Source organism: Theropithecus gelada, chromosome 12 (genome assembly GCF_003255815.1).
Source record: "Theropithecus gelada isolate Dixy chromosome 12, Tgel_1.0, whole genome shotgun sequence".
Lineage (NCBI taxonomy): Eukaryota > Metazoa > Chordata > Mammalia > Primates > Cercopithecidae > Theropithecus > Theropithecus gelada.
In genome coordinates, this window is record NC_037680.1 from 45,559,796 (window position 1) to 45,587,430 (window position 27,635).

The following is a 27,635-nucleotide window of genomic DNA, read 5'->3' on the forward strand; positions in this document are numbered from 1 at the left end:
ATTATTTAGATTCCAGGGAATAGCCATTGAAGAAATCTATTGTAAATGTTTTATTTCAAGACAGACTTATTTTTGCAATTGTTACCAGATGGAAGGTCTTGACTGTGAGTTGTCCGGGTTCTTAGCACATTGAACAAAGAACTGAACAAAATGCACAAAGCAACAAAAGAACGAAGGAACAAAAGCACAGATTTATTAAAGCAAAAGTACTTTCCACAGAGTAGGAGCCTGTAGGAGCTCTTGTAGGAGCGGGCTCCAGCAAGTGGTTCAAGACCTCCCCCACCCATTAGGATTTTTATTAAGATATGTATTAATTTTTATTAAGCTTGGTAACGCCCCTAGGTGCCCTTTAGAGGCCTCCAGTTGGTCACACCGAAGGATTGGCCTGTGACCAATCAGTGGCTGAAGTGGAGACTTGGCTCATGGTCAATTAGAGGCTGAAGTGGAAACTTCTGTCTTGTTATCACAGGAGCTAGGATGCATGCTGCATGCTGCTTAATGTTGCCTAGAACTGGCTACACCTGCTGTTCTTTTGCTTATGCCTTAACCCTTGGTTAGCCTAATTCCCAATTCTCTTGCCTCACAACGACTCACTCCTTTGACAATTACCCTTTCCCTTTCAAGGAGGCATGAGAAAACCTCTAATTAGATCCATGGAGGCTGTGGTCAAAGAAAGCCCCCAATTCACACACAACCCATGAGTCTCAGCCTTCCTGCCCATCTTCACCCTTCCCTCAGCTTGGGGGAGATCTAGGATCCCTTGAGAAGCTATAAATGAAGAAGACAAAGAGGAAGAAGTTAAGGAAATCAAGAACAAGTTGGGACCACTAAGTCCACCTTTTTGACCCCATCTGTGTTGGGGGTTGGGAGTTGTGGAGCTCTGGCTCCCAGGTGATCAGGCCTTGTGGTAAGGACAAGGGCTCCAACATTGCAGAGAGCCTGGCATGGAGTCCTAGTCTTATAACTTAACCTGCCACATTCTTGGGGTATGTTATTTAATCTCTTGGCACCTAAGTTATTTTACTGAATAAAATGGAGATATGACAGTACTAGCTCTGAAGCTTAGTATGAGAACTAAAGGAAATAACGTATTCAAATGCAAGCTCCACAAGATTAGAGACATTTATTTCATTTGCACTATAACCCCTAATGCCCACACCAGTATTCTTGGTGCTCAAATATTTTTTGAGTGAGTGATATAGGTAAACCACTTAGCATAGAGCCGGAGCACAACCCATGCTCACAGCAACATAATGTTTTGCCAGAGATGCTTGCTGCACTCTGCTTCTAACCCAATCCGACATCCACCAACAGTTCTTGTATTTGGCTCTCTCATGCAGATTTGTGCAGGGGAACTGTGAGATTATGGTGGTGGTTAGAGACTTAAGGTTGGTGCTTGGAGCCTACTGAGGAGTGGGCCCAGCATGGGTGGGGTGCCAAGCTGATGAATTTCACACAGCAGGGATCCTGGAATGTTTGAGGAGAGGCCGCTGGGTGCTGGTAAAGGGGTCCACTGGGGAGCTGGCAGGAAGCCGAAGATCCAGCATGCTTGGTTTGTTTCAGGAACTTTCCCAGGACTGGCCCAAGACCCAGGAAAGGAGGACATTTTCTTTTTCTTTTTTCTGTATTCTTTTCCCTCCTGATTGTCTGACTTTCTGTTGCCAAACCTCAGAACCTAGCCTCATACAATGAATTCTACAGCTGGGCCACATTTTGGATTGGATGGGCTCTTGTTAGCTGGAGAGAGGTCCGAACTATAAGTTGACACATTGTTTCTATGAGAAATTCATTCTCAATGCCAAACAGATGATTAATGGCCCAGGTCTCAGAATGAAATCCATTCTGTCCTCTGTCCTGGAATCCAGACAAATCAGAGCTTGTCTTGGTGTATGTGTGGGAGGGGCACTAGGGAGTTCTGTTTGCATAATAAAGACCTCATAGGACCCCCAAAGAAGAGTCAAGGTAGACTATGAGACAGACAGCCCCAATGCAAAAAATTCTTAAACAGATTGGAGGGGTGCAAAGGAAGGCCAAGGATACATTAGCTCCACAACACTGCAAAAAGTTTTCTAGCAGGGGAAGAGCTCTACTGAAGAGTGTGTGTGTATGCACTGGCTTGTCTGAAGACACTCTATTGAGAGCAGCCCTCTAAGTATTGTTCAGATTCCCTCCCAGGAAGCTCTTAAGGAATCCAGTGGCACGGTCCCAGGGAAAGAAGGATACGAAACCAGCAGAAAAGGCTGAGGAAAGATATGTAGCACTAGTTAAACCCAGAGAGGGAAGTCCCCTTTCAGTCATCTCATCAAAGATTTACCATGCTAGTGGAAGGGTTCTCTCACCTCACCAAGAGTAGCAACTTTGACATGTCAGTATTGGGGATGGTGAGAAGACTGACCATTCAGCAGCCAAGGACTGACCTGGTCACCCAAGGGGAGTAGCCCACAAGTAGTGAGCCAGGACTATCGGTGCCCACAGCCTCCTCACTGCCAGGAGGACCCAGAATGCCCACCCCACCAATACCACCTGAATGCAACACTCTTAGCTTGTATGATTTGGGAGAACTGCAGCTATAAAAACACTTCTAGAGAGGGGCTTCAAGATGGCTGACTAGAAGCATTTCATACCCACCTCCTGCACTTAGAAGAACCAAAATAGTATATAGACAGTCACACTTCAAATACATTATCCCAGAGAGAATGATAGAATTCAACAGATAAGTGACAGGAAACATCAAAAGCAGGGGAAAAGAAGGGAGAGAGGCAGCCTGCCTGGCCAGGGCAAGTAAGATGAATGTGCGTTCCCCCACTGCCAACCCAGGCTGTAGTCACTGAAGATGACTACACCGTCTTCCATGGCAGTGCCTTAGCATGGATGCTGCCATTCCTCACCTGAGCACTCCACCTAGGACTTGAGGATCACCCTGGCTCTCACCTTTGGGAGGTCTGAGCACAAGCTCAGCCAATGTGGCTTTGCCCATCCCCAACTCCAGGATAGAGCACACAGCCCAGGGTTCTGGGGATTGCCCAACCCAACCCACCACCTTGAGAACCTGAACACTCCTCCCAGGGATGTGAGGTTGGACCTAAACTCCTGGCACTACCACCTCACCTGCTGCTGACCAGCAAAGGCCATCTGCAGGCCTGGAGACTGGCCTGCCCAGTCCATTGGAGCCACCACCAACATCAATGCATACTGCCTGTGACCCAGAGAATCACCTTACTTCTGCTACTGCGAATGTCATGTCAGCTGTCCAAGGTGCCTGAGAACCCACCCACTCACCTGGTCCATCGTTGACACTACTGGCATCTAAGCAAGCCACTTGGAAACCTAAGAATTGACCCACCAGTAACCATGAACACAGGCACCATTGTATACCACCTTGGGGCAAAAAATATAGGCATACTCAGCCCACCACTGCCACCACTGTGGCCTGAATATTGGCACACTTGGCATGCTAGTCCCCAACACAACTTCACCACACCCTCCACTAATAACCACACCCTAACTCACTACAGAAAGCACAGATACTCCTATGCTGTTTACAGTCCAAGAAATCATACAGAGACTACCCTACTGCATGCACTCAGAATCAAAGCCACAGTATCCTACCCAACCAACACCATAGATATAACTTCAGAAAAAGTCGTCCCCTGCAAAAGTAAATTCAAAAATGAGAAGAAACAACTGTTACACCAACCATTACATCAGATATCAACATAAGGACCCAGGAAACATGAAAAAGCAAGAAAACATGACACCTCCAGAGGAACACAATAATCCTCTAGCAATAGATTTTAATCAAAAAGAAATTTTTGAAATTCCTGATAAATAATTTTAAACATTGATTTAAAGAAGCTCAGTGAGATACAAGAGAGTTCTGAAAAACAATATTTAAAAAAATCAGAAAACAATTCAGGATATGAATAAGAAATTTAACAAAGAACTAGATATTTTTTAAAAGAACCAAATGGAAATTCTGGAAGTGAAAAATTCATTGAAGGAAATACAAAAGCTCTCGATACATTTGAAAGCTTCAACAGTATACTAGATCAGACAGAAGAAAGAATCTCATTATCTCAGAATCCCTTTTGAAATAATCCAGTTAGGCAAAAATAAAAAAAAATTTTAAAAGAATTAACAAAGTCTTTGTGACATTTGGGACAACATAAAGCAACTGAATATTTGCATTATTGTTATCCTCAAGGGCAAAGTGACAAAGGATTAGAAAACCTATTTAATGAATAGATGAAAACTTCTCAAGTCTAGTGAGAGATTTAGTCATTCAGATACAGCAGACTCAGTAATCTCCAAAAAGACACAATGCAAAATGGTCTTCTCAATGGCACATTATACTCAGTCTGTTTAGTGTCAAAGGTAAAGAGTGAATCTTAAATACAGCAAGAGAAAACCATCTAGCAACCTATAAAAGAACCCTCAGCAGACTAACAGCAGATGTCTCAGCAGAAACCTAACAGGCCAGAAGAGAATGGGATGGCATACCCAAAGTGCTGAAAGAAAAAAAAAAAAAAACAACTGCCAGCCAAGGATATAATTTCCAGCAAAACTGCACTTCATAAATGAAGAAGAAATAAAGTCTTTCCCACACAAGCAAATGCTGAGAGAATTTATTTACCACTAGACTGAACTGGGCCTACAAGATATACTCAAGGGAGTTCTAAATCTGGAGGTGAAAAAACAACATTTACCATCATGAAAAAACACAAACATATAAAACTCACTGGTAAAGTAATCACAGGAAGGAGGAAGAAAAAGGACTCAAATCGTACTACTACAGAAATTCACCAGACCACAATGACGATCAACATGAGAAAAAGTAAAGAATAAAGAATATTTACAACAACCAGAAAACAACTAACAATATGACAGGAATGAACAGAGCTTCACATATCAATAATAATTTTGAACATAAACAAATTAAATTAAATTCTGAAAATATAACAGCTGAATGGATTAAAAAACATGATCCAACTATATGTTGCTTATAAGAAACTCATCATACCAGTAAAGACACATATAGACTGAAAGTAAAGGGATGGAAAGACATATTCCATGCAAACAGAAATCAAAAGCAAGCAGGAGTAGTCATATCAGATAAAACAGACCTTAAGTCGAGAACAATAAAAAACCGAAACAAAAATAAAAAACATAAGAGGTCATTATATGTTGATAAAGGGATCAATCCAGCTAGAGGGCATAACAATTCTAAATAGATATGCAGCCAACACTGGAGCACCCAGATTCATGAAGCAAATATTACTAGATATAAAGAGATAGAGTGCAGTACAATAATAGTGGGGGATTTCGACACCCCACTCTCAGTATTAAACAGATAATTTAGACAGAAAGTCAACAAAGAAGCATTAAAAGTGAAGCTAACATTTAGACCAAATGGATCTAACAGACATTTACAGAACATTCTATCCAATAATTTCAGAATATACAATCTTTTCATCAATATGTGGAACATTCTTCAGCATAAACCATATGTTACTCCACAAAACAAGTATCAACAAATTCTGAAAAATCAAAATTATATCAAGTGTCTTCTCAGAGTGCAATGGAGTAAAACTAGAAATCAATACCAAGAGGACTTTTGGAAACTATACAAATACATGGGAATTAAATAACATGCTCCTGAATGACCATCGAGTAAATAAAGAAATTAAGAAGGAAATAAAAACATTTCTTGAAACACATGAAAATGGAAACACAACATACCAAAATCTGTGGGACACAGCAAAAGCAGTGTTAAAAGAGAAGTTTATAGCATTAAATGCCTATATCGAAAAGGTAGAAAAATTACAAACTAACAACCTAACAATGCACCTAAAGGAACTAGAAAAGGAAGAATAAACCAAACCCCAAATGAACAGAAAAAAATAAATAATAAAGATCAGAACAGAACTAAATGAAATAGAGGCTTAAAGAAATACAAATCATTAACAAAATGAAAGTTTCTCTTCAAAAAATATAAACAAAATTAATAAACCACTGGCAAGACTAACCTAGAAAAGACCCAAATACACAAAATCAGAAGTGAAAAAGAAGACATTACAACTGATACCATAGAAATACAAAAGATCGTCAGAAATTATTATGAACAACTATATGCTGACAAATTGGAAAATCTAGGAAATAGATAAATTCCTGGAAACTTACTACCTACCAAGATTGAATCAGGAAGAAACAGAAAACCTGAACAGACCAATAAAAAGTAGCAAGATTTAATCCATAATAAAAAGTCTCCCAACAAAGAAAAGTTCAGGACTGGATAGATTCACAGCTGAATTCTACCCAAGGTACAAAGAAGAACTAATACCAATCCCTCTGAAATGATTCCAAAAAAGAGGGAACTCTCCCTAATTCATTCTATAAGGCCAGCATTACCCTGATCCCCAAACCAGACAAGGACATAATAAAAAAAAGAAAACCACAGACCAATACCCCTGATGAACACAGATGCAGAAATCCTCAACAAAACACTAGCAACCTGAATCCAATACTATGTTAAAAAGATAATACACCAAGATCGAGTGGGATTTACACTAGGGATGCAAGGATGGTTCAACACTTGAAAATCGATAAACATGATACATCACTTTAACATAACGAAGAACAAAACCATATGATCCTCTCAATAGATGCAAAAAAAAAAAAGTTGGATAAAATTCAACATCCCTTCAGAATGAAAACTCTCAACAAACTAGGAATACCTCAAAATAATAAAAAACATATATCATAAATCCACAGATAACATTGTGCTGAATGGAAAAAAGTTGAAAGAATTTTCTGTAAGAACTGAAACAAGATAAGTATGCCCACTTTTAACCAATTCAGCATAGTACTGGAAGTCTTAGCCAGAGCAATCTGGCAAGAGAAAGAAATAAAAGGCATCCAAATTGTAAAAGAGGAAGTCAAATTGTCCATCTTGTATCCAGAAGAATCTAAAGACTCCACCAAAAAACTCCTAGGTTTGATAAATGAATTTAGCCAAGTAGCAGGATAGAAAATTAATGTACAAAAATCAGTAGTATTTCTATATACCAATAATGAGCTAGCTGAGAAAAAAAAAAATCAAGACGGCAATAGCTACAAAAAAAAAAAAAAAAAAAAAGGACCTAGGAATAAATTTAACCAAGGAGGTGAAAGATCTCTACAAGAAAAACTACAAAACACTGATGAAAGAAGTTGAAGAGGACACAAACAAATGAAAAAATATTCCTGCCTATGGATTGGAAGAATTAATATTGTTAAAATGACTATATTGTCCAAAGCAATCTACAGAATCAGCACAATCCCCATCAAAATACCAACACCATTCTTCACAGAATTAGAAAAAAATCTTCACAAATGGAACCAAATGGAACCAAAAAGAAGAGCTCGAATAGCCAAGACAATCCTGAGCAAAAAGAACAAAGTTGGAGGCATTACACTACCTGACTACAAAGGTACAGTAACCAAAATAGCACATTGGTATAAAAATAGACACCTAGACCAATAGAATGGAATAGAGAACCCAAAAATAAAGCCACATATTTAACAGCCAATTGATCTTTGACAAAGCTAACAAGAACCTGCACGGGGGAAAGGACACCCTCTTCAATAAATGGTGCTGGGAAAATTGGTAGCTGCATGCAGAAGAAAAAAATCGGACCCTTATCTTTCACCATATACAAAAATCAACTGAAAATGGATTAAACGCTTAAAAGTAAGACCTAAAATTATAAAAATACTAGAAAAAATACCTAGGGGAAACTCTCCTGGACTTTCTTATAGGCAAAGTATTTATGACTAAGACCTCAAAAGAACAGGCAACAAAACCAAAAATAGACAAATAGGACTATAATAAACTAAAAAGCTTCTGCACAGCAAAGGAAACAATCAACAAAATGAAGAGACCATCTGTTAAATGGAAGAAAATTTTTGCAAACTATTCATTTGACAGGGGACTCATATCCAGAATATATTCAACAAACTCAAACAACTCCTCAGGATCCTTGGAAGAATCGGGAAAGGTATATTTATTTCAGCGGTGGCTCAGTTCCCTGTGCTGTGATGTGAATATGCACTTCCATCTTCTCAACCTTTTCCCCTTTCTATGTACAGGAATATTTACTGCCCTTCCTATCACCTTCAAATGACAGTAAAGCAAGACCAAACTTTTTATCATCTGCTCTTCAGCCTCATTATAGACAAGATATGTGTGAATCCTTTCAAAGGCCCAGACACAATCTTGTTCACCTCTGTAACCTCCTCCACTACAAAAGAAAGATCAGTCATTTCTATTTCGAATCATCATTTTCAACCAAGGCTCTTCATTAAATCACCCAAGGAACTTTTTAAAACACACAAATGGCTGTTCCATTTTCCCTTTACTTCATAAATGATGATAATCATGGCTCCCATCAATTGAGGGTATATTTTATGCTGGGTGTTGGGTTACACTCTATATACACTTCCACACTGAGGTCTTACAACCGAGCCTCCTACTTTATAGAGGCAGCAGCTGAGGCTCAGAGAGATTAACAGTGGGAAGACGGTCCACAGCCTATGCCTAAAGGAGCTGGCTGGGAAATCGTCCTCTTGAACAAATGACTGTTAGGGGAACACTAGTTATTAGAGAAACAGGAATATGCACTCCCTGCTCTGCCTTAGCCATGGACAGCATTCAAGGACTGGCTATACTGGTGGTTACCTGGGACTCTGATATCTACTCATTTCTGGACAGTTGTTTCCTATAACTTATCCCAGACTATCATGGACACAAACAAAATGAATGCAGAGGCTTGATTTTCAATCAAATTGCTCTCGATTCAGTTCCGGGAAGGAGTGGTACAGAACTGGTATGACTAAGAGCACTCAAAGCCTCAAGCTTTTTACACAGCAAAATACAACTGATTCATGACCGGGGCTTATGAAGCACACAGAAAACATCTGATAAAATACACATTTATTAGAAATTTTTCAGCAGCATTATTTCCAGTTGTTTATCTAATCAAAGTATATTTCCAAGTAATTACAATCAGTACTCAAAATATGAGCAACAAATATTTTGAGAACTCTGGAATAAAATAATCAGTAGTATATGTTTCATTCATCCATCCATCCATCCATTCATTCATTGTTCAACAAATGTGCAATATTAGCACAGAGAGTCAGGAATGCTATTTGCTATGGGAAAGTGTGTATTCCTGCCATGGTTCCTATTGTGCAGACTATACCCACTATTTAAGAGAAGAGCTGGAAGCTGGGCACAGTGGCTTATGCCCATAATCCCAACTACTCAGGAGACTGAGCTGGGAGGATCACTTGAGCCCAGGACTTCAAGATCAGCCTGGGCAACATAGCAAGACTCCATCTCTTTAAAAAAAAAAAAAAAAACAAACAAACAAAGAAAAGATCTGGACTGTACAGTACATTCTAATATGAAGGTGCACATTTCACCAAAGGGCCTCATAAAAAGCTTAAAAAGAATGGTTTCCCTTTCTATTCAGGTTCAACTTAGGAAATAAATAGTGATTATAATGATATTTTCATAGAAACAAAAACCCAGTTGAGGCTTTGCTTAACTGGTTTTTTTTTTTTTTTTTTTTTTTTTGCACCTTATTTTATGAAGACACAGATTTGGTTTCAGAAATTCAGCTACTGAGCTCCAGCTACTGGGGCAGGTGACCACATTGAATGAGAAATTGCTCCAAGGTCCATCAAGCAGAAGAGCTCATTTAATTAACTACAAACTCAATGCAGGACACTGGCACTTAATGATATGGGATTTCCTCATAGACATCACAAATACAAATGTTGCCTTGGCAGCTAGTGAGAGAACACACATGAAACGAGAGTTCTGATTAGACAATCCAACACACAGAAGGGCCAAAGTGAATTGCTTTGTCTACCTTCTGTATTATCTGAGGAGTCTACAGTCGAGTCCAGATGTCTATACAACACATAGGGGCCCCTATCAACATACCCATTAATCAAATTGACATGTAATATTGAACATTAATTAAGTGCTAATGTGTAAAAATGGACCCAAGAGCAGGGCCTGGACTCCTTTCCTAGATAATCTGATAGGAAATACGAGCAGTGCCTCTTCTTTAGACACAGCTAAAGGTCCCAAGTCAATTCCTTTTCTCATTGGATCATTTACTATAATGATCACCACCCAAATCAGCAGACACCTTTATTAGCAAATTTGGTAACAGGATAATTTTTCCAAAATTTACAAATATACAAGATATTTATAGTATTACCTTCAGACAACTTCAGTGCAAAGATATACATATAGTACATTGTGATAATTATTTGTAAAAATATGAGACGGCATAAGTAAAAAAAGACACACAGGATATTTCCAACTATAGGCAAACAGGGAAAAATATATTTTTTCATAAAGTACTGAATGTTAACTTTTTTCATCTGTTTGTAAAAAATATATGTGCAAAAGTGTGTTTCTAATTATTCCCTAAATAGCTGGTATAGCTATACTTCAGAGTCTTCTTTAACAAGATTTGCAGTGTCTTTAAAAGTGTCTTCTGTTGCAGAATAGGTTGGAGTTGGGTCTCTTCTCGAAGGAGGCTTAGGCTTAGCAGGGAGTGAAGGTGATGGAGGTGGGGTCGCAGCAACAGTTTCCTTTTGTTCGTTCTCCATCTAAGAACACAACGTAACAGGAATCAGCCATTTATTATCCCAAGGTCAACATACACGGTTTTTCATAAAGAAGACTATTTATGGCCACTCTGCTTAGAATAATCTAAGTGTGTGTCCAATTTGACCAATCACATAATTTCTAAGAAAAAATGTCTGTGCTAAGAAAAATTGTTAAAAATTACCTGTGCATAGATTGGATTTTCAAAGTTGGTAGTTTGTTTAGTTTTTCGTTTGAAGAGATTCCATTTTGTCACCTAAATAAAAAGGGGAAAACAAAAACCTCTCAGTAATGGTATGATTTTGTGAGTTTCTTTTCCTCCCGTCTCAATTTTAAAGTTTCTTCTTACTGAAGGGTAAAGCAATTTGGGACCTGGAACCATGATTCAGCCCATGTGGTAAATCGTTCAATTCCTCCTGTGGTCCCTGAACAGTAACTGAAACTCTCCGGGCTCTTTTCATCCAATGGTTTTAAATACTTCTTTGATTTTAAATTTATATATTACAGAATTTGTGCCATAGTATCTACAAGCAGATCACATGGTTACCTCAGTACAGAGAGAACACATAAAACAGACACACACAAGATGCATCTGGAGAAAAAGAGATTTCTGGGGCTGCTTGAAAATTGGGTGTGGATGGCGAACCCAAACTATAACTCTTATTCCCTAAAGTAACATTCTTTGGTCAACTCAAGAGTATCCCTTCTCCCTTCACCATTCCCTCCTGTATCATAATAATAATAATAACAAAAACATCTAACATTTATTGAGTGCTTACTCTAAGCGTTTTACAAGTTTCTGATTTTTTTAAGAAACCCCAGAGGTGGGTACACTTATTATCCTATATTTGCTGAGTCATGGCAAGATTATACAACTGAATTGCAGGTAGAAGGGCAGGTAATGATTACTCAGCGGACCCAGGGGCCCATAAACTGGAGAACCCAAAGAGAATCATGCTGGACCATGGTGCGTGGCCCACGCCTGACTGAAAAGTTGCCTGTCGTGCTGACTGCCAGACAAGGGAACAGACAGCCTACTCTCAACAGGAGCCGAGGCAGCCCGCAGGTTTTATGGGGTGTCTCTCACTCTGTGAAAGCAGGGGACCAGCCTGTGGAGGAGTGGGGAACACAGGGCTACAGAAGTAGAAGAGGTCTTCACTTTAACCCACATTCAAGTGAGTTCCTGCTTTGTACATAGTGTCCCCGAGGGGAACATGAAGACATTCAGGTCAGAGCCCTGCCTCTGGGCTCTTACAGTTAAGTGGGGCGGGCCAAAATCTCTTAGATGTCATTGCTTCAAAATGAAATGGCTAACTTGGAGTTAAGCAATTACTAACAGGAGAAAAGGAATAGTGACTTTTTTTTTTCTGTCTCCTTGGGGGATCCTATGCATATCAATGTAACTTTTGGAAAATGATAGAACTGAATTTTTTTTTTTTTAATTTTTTGAGATGAAGTCTTGCTCTGTCACCCAGGCTGGAGTGCAGTGGCGCAGTCTCGGCTCACGGCAACCTTTGCCTCCCAGGTTCAAGCAATTCTCCTGACTCGGCCTTCTGAGTAGCTGGGACTACAGGCATGTGCCACCACACCCAGCTAATTTTTGCATTTTTAGTAGATACGGGGTTTCACTGTGTTGGCCAGGCTGGTCTTGAACTCCTGATGTCGTGATCCACCTGCCTCGGCCTCCCAAAGTGCTGGGATTACAGGCGTAAGCCACCGTGCCCAGCCTGTGTTTTTAATTGTTAGTCTTTTAACATATTTATGGATGAAAGACACATTTGTGAGACTCTGGCATGTTCAGATCAACCTAGGTGATCTCACCCAAGCACCTCTACTGCTTTTAAGTCATGCTGGCTATTATCTCAGTGCCCATGACACAAGAAATACAATAAGATCCCTGGACGTATCATGGAAGACACATTTTAGAGGGTCTCAGCCTCACTAATGTAAAAAAGTAAGAGGAGGAACCAAGGTATTACAAAGGGAAAGAGAAATATTACAAAGGGAAAGAGAAAGAAAGGACTACAATTGGTGAAGATCTGCTCTCCTTTGAAAGATCCTGTCAGTATACATTTTGTTTCTGATACTAGACATGCAGGTCAGAGGTAACAGACATGCAGGCAGAGGTTTCAGCCTCCCCACCGCAGTCACCTTCCTGCACCAGCTGGGGAAAATCTCTATTTAGTGCAGAAGATCACTAGACTAGAGATGGACTGAGAAAAAATGTTGAAAATACAAAATAAATCTGGCACTAGCTTGAGGTTGACTCAGGCTTGGAGGACCAAATATATGACATTCAAGTATCCATGTGTCTGTGGAAAGTTAATCTTCAAAATCCATTTTTAATACAGCTTAAAGAAAAAATGTTTAGTCCCTTGAAAAATATGAGACTGAAAATTCCTTTCTAGACAATATTCATGTATGTCTGTGAGTGTATGTGTGTGTGTGTGTGACATGAGAAGAAGAAATAAGGGAATTTGAGAAGGCATACAGAAACCTTATAGAGACTCTTCTCAGCATCAATTTAGCTCAAATTTTATTTTGATTTAAATGAGCAGAACAGAAACCAATGTTTAAGGTGACAGTGAGACTGCCAAGTTATCCAGATATCAGTGTTTATAGATTATGAAATTTGAGAAATAAAGATTGTATAAAATGGTAAAATTTCCAACTACTCTTAGACTTTCATTTCTTTACATTACTTCACAAAATTGGTCATAGAATCTTAGAATAGAGACATTTCAGATCCTAGTGGTTCTCAACTAAGAGTGAGTACACATGTGTTGGGGGACGGGAGGTGATTTATGGGGTCACAATGAATTAGGGAAGACACTACTGGAATTTAGTGGACAGGAACCAGAAATACTGAAATTTCCTGAGTGCATAGGACAGTTTTGTAGCACAAAGAACTGTCCCACTCAATATGCCAATAGTGCCCCCAGTGAGAAATATTATTGAGGACTGTAGCCCCAGAGGTAAAACAGTTTGTCCAGATGCAAACAGCAATATTGAGATAGCTGCATATGCATTCATTAAAACTAATGATACACATCAATACAGAGTTTAATATCAAATATATTTATTGAATTTTTTCCTGCAGAACAAATAGTGTACCAATTGCAAAGGACCTGCAGGCATGTTTAAGAAGCTCCATCTACTGGCATTTTTTTCTTTCAGTCTCCAGTATTAAACACCATGCCTGACACATCAAGAGCAATAACTTTAGTTAGATGATTGGTTGGCCAATAATTAATAGATGGATGATGAATGGGCAGAGTATGTAAATTCGTGCCATCTAGTGGTAAAGATCTGTAATAGCAGGAGCGGGAAGAATAGCTTAAAGGAATAAAGATGCATGCTGTAGAGAAATCACGACACACAGAGAAGAATCTTTCATCTGTATCTTTGACACAGTGAAATCTTTATTCATACTGAGTCTATTTCTCAACTTAAATGTCCCTGGTCTGAAGGTACTGGATCCAGAAGTCTACTTGTTCTTCTTTGTGACATGTTCTCCCATGTTACAAGGAACATTATTCCCAACTCAATGTTAGAATGTAGCTTTATTTGGTGGAAAGTTTTTCAATCTATGACTTTTTAAAAAATTATGTTTATTAACTGTCAACACATCTTGGGATCTTTGATCATGTCAGAGTCTCCCTTGTTTGCTTAAGGTTAATAACAACCCAGCCATCCCAAAGTTTTTCCAAATCCCACATTATTTCAGGAGTCAGCAACTTACCTGAGTTCCATCAGCAGCTGGGGAAGTTGGGCTTGTCTCTGGAACTATCTCAGAAGGGTTTATGGGACTCCCATAATTCTTATTATCCACATTTCCAGATACAGTCACCTGTGGACATATTAAAGGCCTTTACCCAATTTTGAAAGAATTCAGTAGCAAATAAATTTGCTGTAAAGTTTGTACGAACTCTGGCTCTTTTTGCCATCTTGTTCTCCCACAGACATCATCAGGCACCATTTTTATTGCATGACCCAGAGGCCAGGACTAAACATCACTCCCACCGCCCCAAAATCAAGAGCAGCAACCACTAAGTTACCTCATACCTTAATCCTGGGAGGCAAATACAGCCCTCACTGGTCCCACTCTCACTTACTACTTGCAATTTCTACTGTATTCTCTATGCCTTCTTACTCCCACTGTTGACCAAATTTTTGGATAAAGATACTCTAGTTATATACTGGAAGCCAAATCCTAGAAGAACAGCAAGAATAATTCCCCAACCTCATTGATGAACTGAGAATCCTATCTTTGGATCTTAATAATTTCTTTGAATATTAATAAATCCTATCTTTGGAAATTAAGATTTCATAGTACTACTAAAAAGCGGCTGAATTTTTGAAAAGATGAGAATAACAGAATTAATAATCTTCCATGCATTTTTCTATAACAGTCATACAATTCCACGGTTCCCTTTTAAGGCCAAATTACCATGAATATATAATAAACTACAAGGCAGACAATTCACTCCTTTTCCTATATTTTCACATTCATTACTTGTTTATTCTCAAACTTGGATATGCATTTGTATACATGGCCTCATTTTATTTTAAGTGAAGATGTCAAATGAAATGTCATATCTCTTTTATCATGTGATTAAAGTTTTCATGTCTGTTTATCAAAGGATCAGGGAAAATGCTTTCAAGATTTAAACATTTCCGATCTTAAAATCACAAAATATTTGTAAAATAAACATTTCTAGTTTCTGTATTAAAATGTGCCATATCTCGAGTCCAAAAGGAGCATAGGTGTTAACAATGACAGTTATTCATTGTCACTAAGGCCATAGTTGTGACAAAGGAGACACATGTTCGCAGTTGACAAGCATTAGAAGTGGTGCTGCGGCTACTGATGCAGACCTTAAGAAAAGTTATTCCCTTCACCTATATTCCTATTTCATCTCCCAGCTCTTTTTAAAGATGACTGAGTGACAAGGCTGCAACAAGGAAGTTTAGATATCTGTCCATCAACTCTAGAGACCTTTGTACTTTTCAGGAAAGTATCACAATAGCAAACATAAGAGGTCCCTCTCCCTTTAATCCACCTCAAACCACACGCTTGGGATGGCAGCAAGAACCAGAAAGTGGGCCCAGTCCCCAAATTCCTGTATAATGACCTGACAATTCTCTACTCATTCATTTCACAAGTATTTGTAGAGAAGCTGTGGTGCTTCAGGCACTGTGTTTACCAGGCTCCTGAAGGGACTCAGACCTCTCTTGCTCTGACACCACTCAGAATGAAAGGTTCTTGGTCAGCAGCCCCAGCATGGTTGCCAAACCTCCACCACTTGCAACAGAACAGGATTCTGATTGTTTTCAGGTCTTATGTCCTTGGTCCTGTTGCTACAGACAGGGCAGCTGCAGCACGGACCACTCACTATGCTTCCTTCCATTTGGAGGGAAGGTTAGGAAAATCCTAAGAAGACATAACTCAATAGATTAACATCCAGCGACAGCAGTAACTGAAGGAAAAGACTGTATGGTTTCTCACCTGGGTTGGCTGAACCACTTTGACAGCACTGTCTCTGACTGAGTACATTGGGTTTTCAAATATTATGGGCTGCTTCCCCATTTCCATGACAAAGTCTTCACTCTGACGGCACAGAGAGAGAAAGAGAGATTACACCATACTAATCTGGTTCACACACAAAGAAAGGTGCCTTCCTCACACCTGGAGGTATGCTAGGTGCTATGCCAAAGTTACCCAAAAGAGAACTTGCAAAAAAAAAAAAAAAAGCCAGCAAAACACAAGGCCGTCATATGGCAAATTGTTATGCAAAGTAACATAACATGCACTCATTTACCAACTCAAGGAAACAGAAACATTTTTCTTATATCCAAATTCTGTTAAATAACTCACTTGGGAAGTGGGTCTGGGCAACAGAGAAAAGGATCATGGTGGAAGAAGAAAAGAAGAATAAGGAGAGAGGGGAGGGAAAAAGAATGGATGGTATTATATTTTCAGAGAAGGAAAAAAATGAAAGATTTGAAGGAGACACAAAATTCTGAAAGTGGTTTCCCAATACTGATTACAGAAAGCTCCCCCAAGTGCCAAGACTATGGGAGCCCCCTCAAGGAGTATTTCATTTGGTCCTCCCAGGAGGTATTATTGTACCTATTTTACCAACAGGGACAATGAGGGTCAGAGATATCAAGCTCCATGTCTGTTTTCACATACTTAGTATGTGGCAGAGCCGGGGTCTGGACCAATGCCAACTCTAAAATCACTGTTTATTTCATCACTGTACATTGGCAGAAAAATATATGACACTAGGAAAAATATAGTTCCCTACTCCTTTTATACATATAAAATGTCATCAAATAAAAACAAAATATCATGTCTTCCCCACACACCACCCTCAAAAAACCCAGAAAGCTCTTCAATATTCAAGTTAAACTTAAGACTGTTCATGATTCCAATTCAACAGCGTGGCTTAGAGCAGGGGTAAATTCCAATTTTATTACCAATGTTTTTAGACACCTTTCAGCAACAAGCCTAATGTTTCCTAACTTGGTTTGTGTAGTGCAGACTTTATTCTGAGAGGCCTACTGCTGTACTTCAGTCTTCTCTAGGTGAATTTTATTCTTTATAAAAAGTATTTATTCTATAAATGACAGCCTTCAAATAATCATTTTGAAACCATACTCACCATTGCCATTGACCTGTCAATAGCAGTCTCAGGTCCAAAACCAGACACTCCAATATCCATGTTAAGATCTGCCCCTGATCTGAAGGTCACCCCATTCCCATTTTCAGAGGGCTTGACAAGACTGCTTAAGCTGGAAAGAAGCAACCAAAATAGTGTCTTGTTATTTAAAACAACAACAGCAGCAGCAACAAAAACAACAAATACAACCTTTCGTAATATTACCCTTTCCTCCACATTGCTAAATCTTCCTTAAATGTAATGCTCCATTCCCACTCTGAATTTACACTGTCAAATATGGTAGTAAGTTCCCTTAGCTACCTGGAAACGTTAAAGCACATTCCTGAACCATGAGATCTAAGAGAAAAAGAGTCCAGCACGTAGAAGGATAAAGCCTGGACCATCACACAGCTGCCTTTTCACTTCTCTCTGACCTGAACACCTACCAGTAGGCACAACCATTTGGACTACAAAACACAGCTTGTCACTCAGGCTTTAGAGAAGCATTTGACTAAAGTTGTGATTTGAAGTGACTGCTTTACATCCTCACTACTTTTTGTTTCTGTGGAATAGGTGAACTGCGTATTGTGCTTTTTTAACTTAGAAAGAAAACGAAGTCCTTCCCATGGCTTCCTGTGAATTACTTAGGCTTCAAACATCAATGTTCCCCATAATGAAACTGACCTTGGCAGCTTGGGCAGAGCAGGCAAAAGGGAGCCGGTTCTCCTATAGTGGAAGAATCCGGCAATTGCCAGAGCTCCAATTATGACGATCAAGAGGATTGTCAACAGCACAGCTACTGCGGCTATAGAAGAAGAGAGCAGAGAGCACATCAACACACGGGAGCCCGCAATCCTGGCAGAAACTGGGGGCTAGAAGCACTCCTTCAAAGACTGAGTTAAGTGGAAAAGCTGTGACAGCATTCAGTGTAGGGGCTATGAGTAATTTCCAGGTTGCTCACATTCTTAAAACTTACTTGTTCCTGGAGAGATGCCTTTGGAAAACGCCATTTCACAATATTTTCCGGTGTAGCCGCTAGGACACCTGAAAGGAAAAACAAAATCATTCACTAGCTGTTACGTTCTTAGGCTTCTATTGCATTTTTCTGAGCACATCCTGAAGTAGAGAGAGCTTTGACTGCATAAATTACGTGTTGAACAGACAATGTATCCTGCATGACTTTTGTTTATTCTGCCAAAAGAAGACAAGCAGAAAGAACAGTGCTCTGATTTTAGAAATTCACTTTTAATGGAGTAGCTGTGGCACTGATGGGGTGAGTCTGGTCACGAAAACCTGTCGGTGTCTAATCTATGCAATGCTTCCTTAGAGAGTACAAATGGAAACCATGGTTATGTTTTTTTCTTTTATATGCTTTCATTAAATGCTTTTTAAAGACATCTATTTATCTTGCTCCATGTTAAGAGTTTTCTCAACACAGTCATCTTCTTTCCGAATCTTCATCCCAGTCTTTCTGCTCATTATGAGTGCCTTGTACTAAGGCAGCCCTGCAGACAGCTCTTCTCCCACAGCCCTGTTGTAATTAACAATACCAGGTGAGTAGGAAAATGCTGCTGCCATTTCTCTAACTCCTTGCTCCTCAAAGTGTGGTCCAAGACCCTGTGGTCTCACCCAAAGCTTGTTAGAAATGCAGAATCTGTGTGCATGAGAACGGAGATCTTGAACCACATCTCCACGGGATTCCTACGCACATTCTAGCTAAAGAAGCACTGCCTCAGTTCTCTGTGGACTCCCTCGAGGGAAGGCAAGCTGGTTAAAATGTAAGAATTAGTGAACTGGTGAGGTTCTTGTATTTGTTTTCCTGGCTACTTTAAGGTCTCAAATTTCCCCAGAAGAGGCAAGGCCTATAGCTGGGACCTCAACATTCAGACTTACTTGCATTTGGGGAGGTCAGTCTCATCAAAATAGCAATTTCCTCCGTGCATGCACCTGCATGGGGGAGGCAGGTTGATAGGCAGTTCGATGGCTGCAGGAAGGGAAAGCCATGCAAGTGTTAGTCAGCTGTACTCAGCAGAGTGCCCACACCATGCAATCCGGCCCAGGTTAGGGTTGGGAGGAAGGGTGGGCCAGCCAGTCAATTAGTCTCCCTGTCAAAGCTTACCTTCCCCCTAAGTCCAGTGAATTTCCTTAAGGTCTTGGAGAGTAACATACATTTAGTGGAAAGAAAGGGGGCAGTTTATAGATTTTTTCCCAAAAAACAATGGAGAGGTACTAGACTCTGGAGCACATATATGAATAGTTACAAGAACCTAGTAGTAAAATAATCTCTTAAAATGTTCACATTCTCATTTGAAGTTTTCAGAATTCTCCATGAACCCAGTTAAAACCAAGAGTTTAATGTAGGCCCACCTGGAAACTTCAACTAAAGGCACCAAAGCGTAGTAATTGATCAGTCAACAGGCAGTCACATAGCTACACATAAAGAGATATTTGATAGGCAACTAGCTAGAGAGCTCCTGAGTTTTCAAGTCCTCCCAAACTGCCCTTACTCCAGGTCCCTGCTCCCAGCTAGGCCCATACATACTCCCGGGATATGCCTGATGGGGGATTAGTGCTTCAGTGTCTTATATGTTGAAGGTGCTTAATAAGTATAGGTCACATGTGTATATCATTTAAAGAGTCTGGATACCCTCCTGGCTCAGTCCTTCAATCTGAGTCTCTACTTAATGTTCACTGTATCAGACAGGTCTTCCCTGAACGCTATCTAAAGGAGAATCCCCACCCAATCCATCCTCATCCCTCTTCCCCTGCCTTCCTTTTCTCCATAGTACCACCTGACCTACTATATATTTATTGACTTCTCTATTTATTATTCTCTTAGAATGTAAACTCAATACACACAGGGGGTTTGTCTGTTTGGTTCACTTCTGTTACCTCTAGCACTTAGAACAGTGCCTGAAACATAGCTGGCACTGAAGAAATCTGACTGGACTAATTGCTTAATTATTATACCAAACTGAAGCCCTATATGGAATGATTGCCATCATTCGTGTGCTTACTTTGGTTAAAGTTCTTTAAAACAAGAATCTTGATAAAATCCGCTTGGCAAAAAGTTTAAATGGGAAAAGTAGTAGATGAGCTGAAAACCAGGACCACGCTGCTCCTACGATGTGAAATTGCATTAAGTGGCAAAACAATCTATCCACAGCATAGAATAAATCTCATAAGCCTGAAATTGTCATTTTGTTCCAAATATTGCTCGAAATATTGGATTCCTACCAATATTTCCCCAGTAGCGTTGGGATGAGTGCAAGAGTAGGGGAATAGGGGAGACAAGAAGCAGTTTTTTTCTCCCTGGATTCATTCCCTAAACCCGCCAACTTTTCAGCCTATTTGGAATGAATCAAACGGTGGTTCCTGGTCTAACTGCCTGCTCCCCCTGGTGGTAGAAGGTGGTTAAGCATTTTCCTTTCCCCATCAGCTAAAACTGGGGGAAGGCCCCAAGGATGTGAGCCATAAAATGGGCCACTAGTGAATTGCAGGATGACTTTTTCACAGGTTTTTCCAGCACCAGATGCTAGTTAGGGACACTAGTTGTTCCCGCCTGGCTTATTAACTCCTTAAAAGCGTCACTGAAAAAAGTCTTGCCAAGAATAGATCACCCACACATTTGGGACGAGAATTAAACCACAGCTTCCTCAGGCTGGTCTTCATCTCCTTATAACATAAAGCACTTTTCCAAAGGTAGCCCTTTTTCAGTTGTCAAAACTGAACATGGTTCTCTACCCTGAGGAGCTCTAGTTAAGGTTGAGTGGATTCTGGGGCAACGGGAATCCAGCTTGAGGTAGAGGTCTTATAAAAAGTCACTCTTCAAAATGTTTTTACAAAACAACACAGCAATAGATTTAGGGGCACTGGATCTATATTTCTACAGATCTTAGCAAATAACTCTCAGCAGTCACTGGAACATGGTTCTGTTTGCCCCCTAAGTTCCACTCAGCTCTGTTCACACCTCCCACATCCCTTATCCCTCCTTCCAGCCATCCCCACTCTGCTGCAAGGACCCAGCATACAGAGATTCTTCAGACTCCTGAGGGCAGCAGAGGAGTGCTCCCAGGCCCCTGTGGCTGCTCGGGCAGTGCTCCTACCTGCATCACACTCAGTGGTACTCCCCTCTATAAAGCTGGAGCCTTGGGGACAGGCACAGCTGTATCCTCCAGGTCTCAGAAGGCAGAGGTGGCTGCAGATCTGTTTGCAAAGGTTGGGCACTGGAAAGCAGGTGAGAACAGCAGTTAGGTCCTGACAGAATGAATAACCTGACTACAGACATACCCAGCAACTGGAAGTGGCTCTGCCAGGTGACAGCAGAGCCTAGGCAGCATCCCAACACCTCTAGTCCACGTGTCAGCTGGCTACTCACCCTCATTTACACTATCATCTCTGCCACCACACTGCAGTGGGATAGTCCCTCTCTGGGCCCTCCGGTCAATTTCTGTACCACTCACATTTTCTATTGGCATCACTTATCTTCTCTGCTGCCCTGAGAGGTTTGGAAGGTGGGTATCTGGTTCACTGCCTAACCTGAAAATCTACTCAGTGCTGAACAACTTGAGATGGTTCCAAAGACCAGTGAGATCCACATATTATATCAAGATTTGTCACCACCCAAATCAGGATAGATCATAACAGATGGTCTATCCAAAGTATATTGGATGTGATTTCCACCCCAATCCTCCAAGGAGACATTTCTTCTGGGTTTCAGTTACCTTAATTGCAAGAAAAGGGAATTTAGAGCAATGATTCTTCAGAATCACCTGGGAACTATTCAAAACTATTGATGCCAGGCCGGGCGTGGTGGTTGCCAGGCCGGGCGTGGTGGTTCCCACGCCTGTAATCCCATCACTTTGGGAGGCTGAGGTGGGCAGATCATGAGGTCAGGAGATCAAGACCATCCTGGCTGACATGGTGAAACTCCATCTCTACTAAAAATACAAAATTATTAGCCGGGCGTGGCGGCAGGCGCTTGTAGTCCCAGCTGCTCAGGAGGCTAAGGCAGGAGAATGGTGTGAACCTGGGAGGTGGAGCTTGCAGTGAGCCGAGATCGCCACTGCACTCCAGCCTGGGCCACGGAGTGAGACTCCGTCTCAAAAAAAAAAAAGAGAAAAGAAAAATTACTGATGCCCATTCACAGAGATTTAGATTTAAATTGGTCTGGGATAGAGCTCAAGTATTACCATTAAAAGCTCCCCAGGTAAGTCTAGACTTATTATTTCTACCTTAGCATATATTATGATTTATCCAAGGGTTGTACTGGAGTGGATAATCTTTACATTCCTTCTCAGACTAGCATTCTGTGATCCTGATTGTCCGTCATTCAAGATGTAACCATAGACAAAGCATAGCTATAAGTTAATAAGACATTTTCCAAAAGCCTCCATCAATATCTATCTCATTACCATTTTGTCAGCCCTCCAGAGTGGAGCTTTTCAAATTTGAATGTGCTACCAGTCACCTGGGGAATCTTGCTAAAATGCAGATTCTGATTCAGAAGGTCTGGGGTGGGCCTGAGAGACTGCATTTCTAGCCAGCTCCCATAGGATCCCAAGGCTCCTGGCCCATGACTCACACTCTGAGTAGCAAAGGACTAGAGCAGCGGTTCTCAAAATGTGGTCGCTGAACCAGCAGCATCAACGTCACAGGAGAACTTGTTAGAAATGCAAATTCTTAGGCCACCTCAGGCATATTGCATCAGAAGTCCAACAGATGGGGCCCACGAATCTACGTTTAACAAGCTCTCCAGATAATTCTGAGGCATGCTCAAATTTCAGAACTCTTGGTTCAAACAAGATGCTCTTCTAGCACAGCTGCGCTGGGGCTGTACTCCCAACCCCCACCCCCACTCCACCAGCACTTTCCAAAGGGGCCGCCCTTCCCTGAGCATCAGCTGGCTGAGATGCTTTTCCTTCAGGGGCAGCCTCCAGACTTTCCTCTGCCTTCTCCTCAGGGTCCAGAGGTGGTAGGGAGGGGAGATGGCCTTTCCAGGTGTACTGCGCCTTCCTCTCCTACCTTTAAAATGGCCAAGTGTGAAAGCTGCAAGGGCACTTAGGGCACAAAAGCTATTCTATTGGTAGGGTCTGGAGTGTTCTGGAGTATTCTGGAGAGAGGTGGTACTACTTCCCAAACAAGGGAGCCATGCCCTAGAAAAGGCATTTGCCACCCCTGTCATCTCATGGGGGTCTCAGCTCTGAGTTGCAATTTTTCAAGGCTGATTACGGTCTCAAAATATCAGCAGACTCAGGACAACCCCGGACTCCACCCATGACTCACATGTGGGGACAGGAAGGGAGTGACTTGTCAAAGGCCACATATCCATAGCATTCAACCTGGGACTTTGGCATACTGAACACTGGGCTAAGACAGCAAGATGCAGAGTTTTGGGTTGGATAGAATTGAACCTAAAAATTATTTCATTTCTGAGATTAAAACTCACCCATTTTTTATGTGACTTAGGCACACAAGTTACTAAATCTGTCTCGGCCTCTGTCTTTACTTGGGATGAGAATAAAACGTCTTTATAAGGTTTGGGAGGTCTTTATAAGGTAATTGAAGTAACAGATGTCTGAATTAACACTGAAGAAAGAATCTGACATAAGAACTTAGTAAAAGGCTATTTCCTTTCCTCACTTCCCTTTGCCTTTCATCTTGCTCCATACACTGCTGAAGGACGAATTAGCGCACAGGTAACCCGAGGAAGCAGGGCCCAGAACTAGGAAAGTGAGACAGAGAGGTACGGGTAGGAAGGCACATGACTGGCTTAGCCTTGCAATGGGAAAGATAAGATTTTTGATGCCTATGAAACCCATTTTGTGACTTTTTTAACCCAACTCACACTTAGCGGGGGACTGATGTCTGCTGGATTCTGCTAGAAGTACATATCCATAACTCCAAACAACAATGAAGGCTAATACATTTTTACTTATCTGCTGGTAGTTTGCATAATTTCATTTGACCTCCAATTTTATCTTTCTTTGGTTAAAATGGTCAAAATGCTCCTCTCCCCCAGCACATGTACATATACACATACCCCTTTCATGCACCAAGAGATTAGCCTGTTGTTATCTACTGCCATCTTCCAGCAACATAGCCATTATTTTGAAATAAGGTTTCCAAGTAATGAGGAGCATCTTATACCAAAGTTGGTGATTACCTGACTTATTGTATCTGAGTTGATGAAAGATTCGAACTTGAGTGAGCCAAGGGTTCACTACCAGCGTTTTCTCTTTCTTTCCTTGCCCAAATTTATTTTGTTTCCATACTTCTCCCTTTTCCTTAGATATCCAGTATAACTGGTCTTCAAAGATGTCCAGGCTGTAAGGGTTCATTGCTGCTTACCCACAGGGGAAAAACAAAACAAAAGGTTATTGAAAAGAAAACACCCACTACACCCTACCACCACTTCTAGATGTGATGTCATTCTGTTTGAATTATTCCCTCACACAATGCCTTGAAGCTCTGGGAATATTCAGGCTGATTTTAGATACATGGGACTGTGAAAGTGTGCTGCACTAGGAGGTCAAGAAGATAGAAATTAAACCACATTGATGTATATACCACCCGACACCAATCATAGGGCCCTAGCTCACTATCAAGGGACTGATTTTATTGCATTTTTGGAAAACAATTTACATGGCAAGATTTTATGTTTTCTTTTGAACATAAGACATCTATCTGACCAAATAGGAAAAATGTGGTATGTGCTGGGTCATTGCAATTCTGCACAGTCTGAACAACAACAACAACAACAAAAATGTTCCTCTCCTTCTAGATATTTACAGTTGTGCATACTGGGCAATCTAGTAAAGTGAAAATGAATGTGTCCAGAAGCGGTTAGACATGAATTAACATTGGTACACATGAAACCACCTCTACTGGGGCAACCTAACAGGAAACTCAGTTATTTCAATATCTTCTCCTGAGAAGCATTTTTTTTAAGTTGTATAAAAAAGACAAAAAGGATTTAATTATTGCTAATGAACTCATCTGCATTTAATTCAGCAGGTGGGAGTTGGTGGGGGTGGAGGGGTGGTATCTAAAAAACTATATAAGCCGTTTCCTAAGAGCAGGGCTCCTTCTTGAGAAAACAGGTAAAGACATTAGAAATATATTAATTAGTAATTTAATATATTACATTCTAACTCATTTCTAACCTTCCTTTGCAATGACTCTCCTATCAGTTCCATCATATTTTATGGTTTCAATAACATCCTCCTTGAAGTCACTCCAGTAGATTCGGTCATTGTTCAAATAATCGATAGAAAGGCCAGTTGGCCAACCAAGGTCCTCGAAAACCAGGATGTTGCGGTCCTCTCCATTCATCCAGGCAGACTCAATTTTAGGTTCCTTTCCCCAGTCAGTCCAGAACATAAGCCTGTAACAGAAGATTTCTTCATTGTAGCATCTCACCTGGTGGGACTTCTCCACTACGGCAGAGCACAGGGCATTACCTACAGGGAAACCAACTGTTTATCTCAGGGACCTGGGCGCTCAGTGACACCAGTTTTGTATTTTACAGAAGATGGGGAGCAAAAATAGCGGCACAAGAGCATGTGTGATTTATCCTTCTTGAAAACTGCAACTCCTTAATAGAAAATTGGCCAAAGGATGGATATTCAGACCCTTTAAAATGCATTATGAAAGCTGTTTACTCTTCAAGAAATATTATTGAAGGCCTACTGTGTGAGAGGCACTGTTCTGTGTTTGGGATCTATCAGAGAACAAAACATACAAAGATTTCTATCTTCATGTAGCTACTCTGTTGCCCAGGCTGGAATGCAGTGGCACAATCATGGCTCACTACACTCCTGGGCTCAAGCAATCCTCTCACCTCAGCCTCCTGAGTAGCTAGGACTACAGGCGTGTGCCACCATGCCTGGCTAGTTTTTTGTATTTTTAGTAGAGATATGGTTTCCCCAATGTTGCCCAGGCTGGTCTTGAACTCCTGGACTCAAGCAATCTGCCCACCTCAGCCTCCCAAAGTGTTGGGATTACGGGAGTGAGCCACCACACTCGGCAACTATTTTTAAATGTGTATTTTGCATCCAATTAATAATTAATTGTAGAGCAAGGGTGTATGTAAGCAAAGATGATCTGACATTGAAGAATTACCTAGACCAGGGATTACATGATTTCAAATACCTGGAGAGGAACAGTTATGTAAGATGAATGAGGAGAGATCCTGGTTGTAAATATCAAGTGATGGGGAGAGCAAGACCCTGTGTCAGTGCCCAGGAAGGCAGACCTACCCAGTGTAATCTGCTCCTCTGATTTCCAAAGCAACAAATACAGATTTTATTTCTTTTCTTAAATTTTAAATGTCAGCACTACATTAAAAAAAAAAAAATCTTAAAGCTCCGTGTTGTCGGCCGGTCGCGGTGGCTCAAGCCTGTAATCCCAGCACTTTGGGAGGCCGAGACGGGTGGATCACGAGGTCAGGAGATCGAGACCATCCTGGCTAACACGGTGAAACGCCGTCTCTACTAAAAAAATACAAAAAACTAGCCGGGCGAGGTGGCGGGCGCCTGTAGTCCCAACTACTCGGGAGGCTGAGGCAGGAGAATGGCGTAAACCCGGGAGGCGGAGCTTGCAGTGAGCTGAGATCCGGCCACTGCACTCCAGCCTCAGCGACAGAGCGAGACTCCGTCTCAAAAAAAAAAAAAAAAAAAAGCTCCGTGTTGTCCCAGCCAAATATGTTCTATGGGCCATATTTGGCCCACCAGCCGCTGCTTTTCAGTCTCTAGTCTAAACCAGTCATCAGGCACAGACCAAGTTTTAAATTCTACTGAGGAATGCATGGATTTTAGACAAACTGGGCTCTGGAAAAAATGCAGCCAGGGGCCTTTAAAGTCTCAACAACAGGTAAATACCACCTTGTTTGGTTTTCATTAAAAAGGACACACATGTGAAAGAAGCTAGTCACAAAGAACCACATACTGCAGGATTCCATTTGTAGGAAATGTCCAGAATAGGCAAATCTATAGAGACAGAGAGCAGATTAGCAGTTACTGAGGGCAGGAAAATGGTGGCTCAGAGGAACAGGGTTTCTTTGTAGGGTGATGAGAATGCTTTAAAACTGATTGTGATGATGCATATACAACTCTGCATATACTAAAAGTCAGTGAATTGTACACTTTAAATGGGTAAGTTGTATCATACCATACATACCATATGTGAATTATATTTTAATAAAACTGTTTTTTTAAAGATAATAAGCCAGGCATGGTGCTGTGCAAGTAGAAGGCTGAGGCAGGGGACTGCTTGAGCCCAGGATTTTGAGGCTGCAGTGA

The 27,635-nt window shown here is 40.9% G+C and overlaps 1 protein-coding gene across 1 annotated transcript in view; it reads right to left on the minus strand.

Annotated features, from left to right (window-relative positions):
- Positions 1–10,191: 10,191 nt before the first annotated feature.
- Positions 10,192–27,635, minus strand: part of LRP2 (LDL receptor related protein 2) — a 214,089-nt gene continuing 196,645 nt past the window's right edge. Inside the window, exons 69-79 of the mRNA XM_025404400.1 lie at positions 25,500–25,720; positions 24,500–24,676; positions 21,441–21,560; positions 19,228–19,318; positions 18,311–18,378; positions 18,019–18,139; positions 17,338–17,467; positions 16,179–16,280; positions 14,412–14,519; positions 10,854–10,925; positions 10,192–10,671 (exon numbers count right to left, since the gene is read on the minus strand). Coding sequence (XP_025260185.1) covers positions 10,504–10,671; positions 10,854–10,925; positions 14,412–14,519; positions 16,179–16,280; positions 17,338–17,467; positions 18,019–18,139; positions 18,311–18,378; positions 19,228–19,318; positions 21,441–21,560; positions 24,500–24,676; positions 25,500–25,720 — 1,378 coding nt within the window. The 3' untranslated portion in view covers positions 10,192–10,503. The remainder of the gene's footprint in view (positions 10,672–10,853; positions 10,926–14,411; positions 14,520–16,178; positions 16,281–17,337; positions 17,468–18,018; positions 18,140–18,310; positions 18,379–19,227; positions 19,319–21,440; positions 21,561–24,499; positions 24,677–25,499; positions 25,721–27,635) is intronic.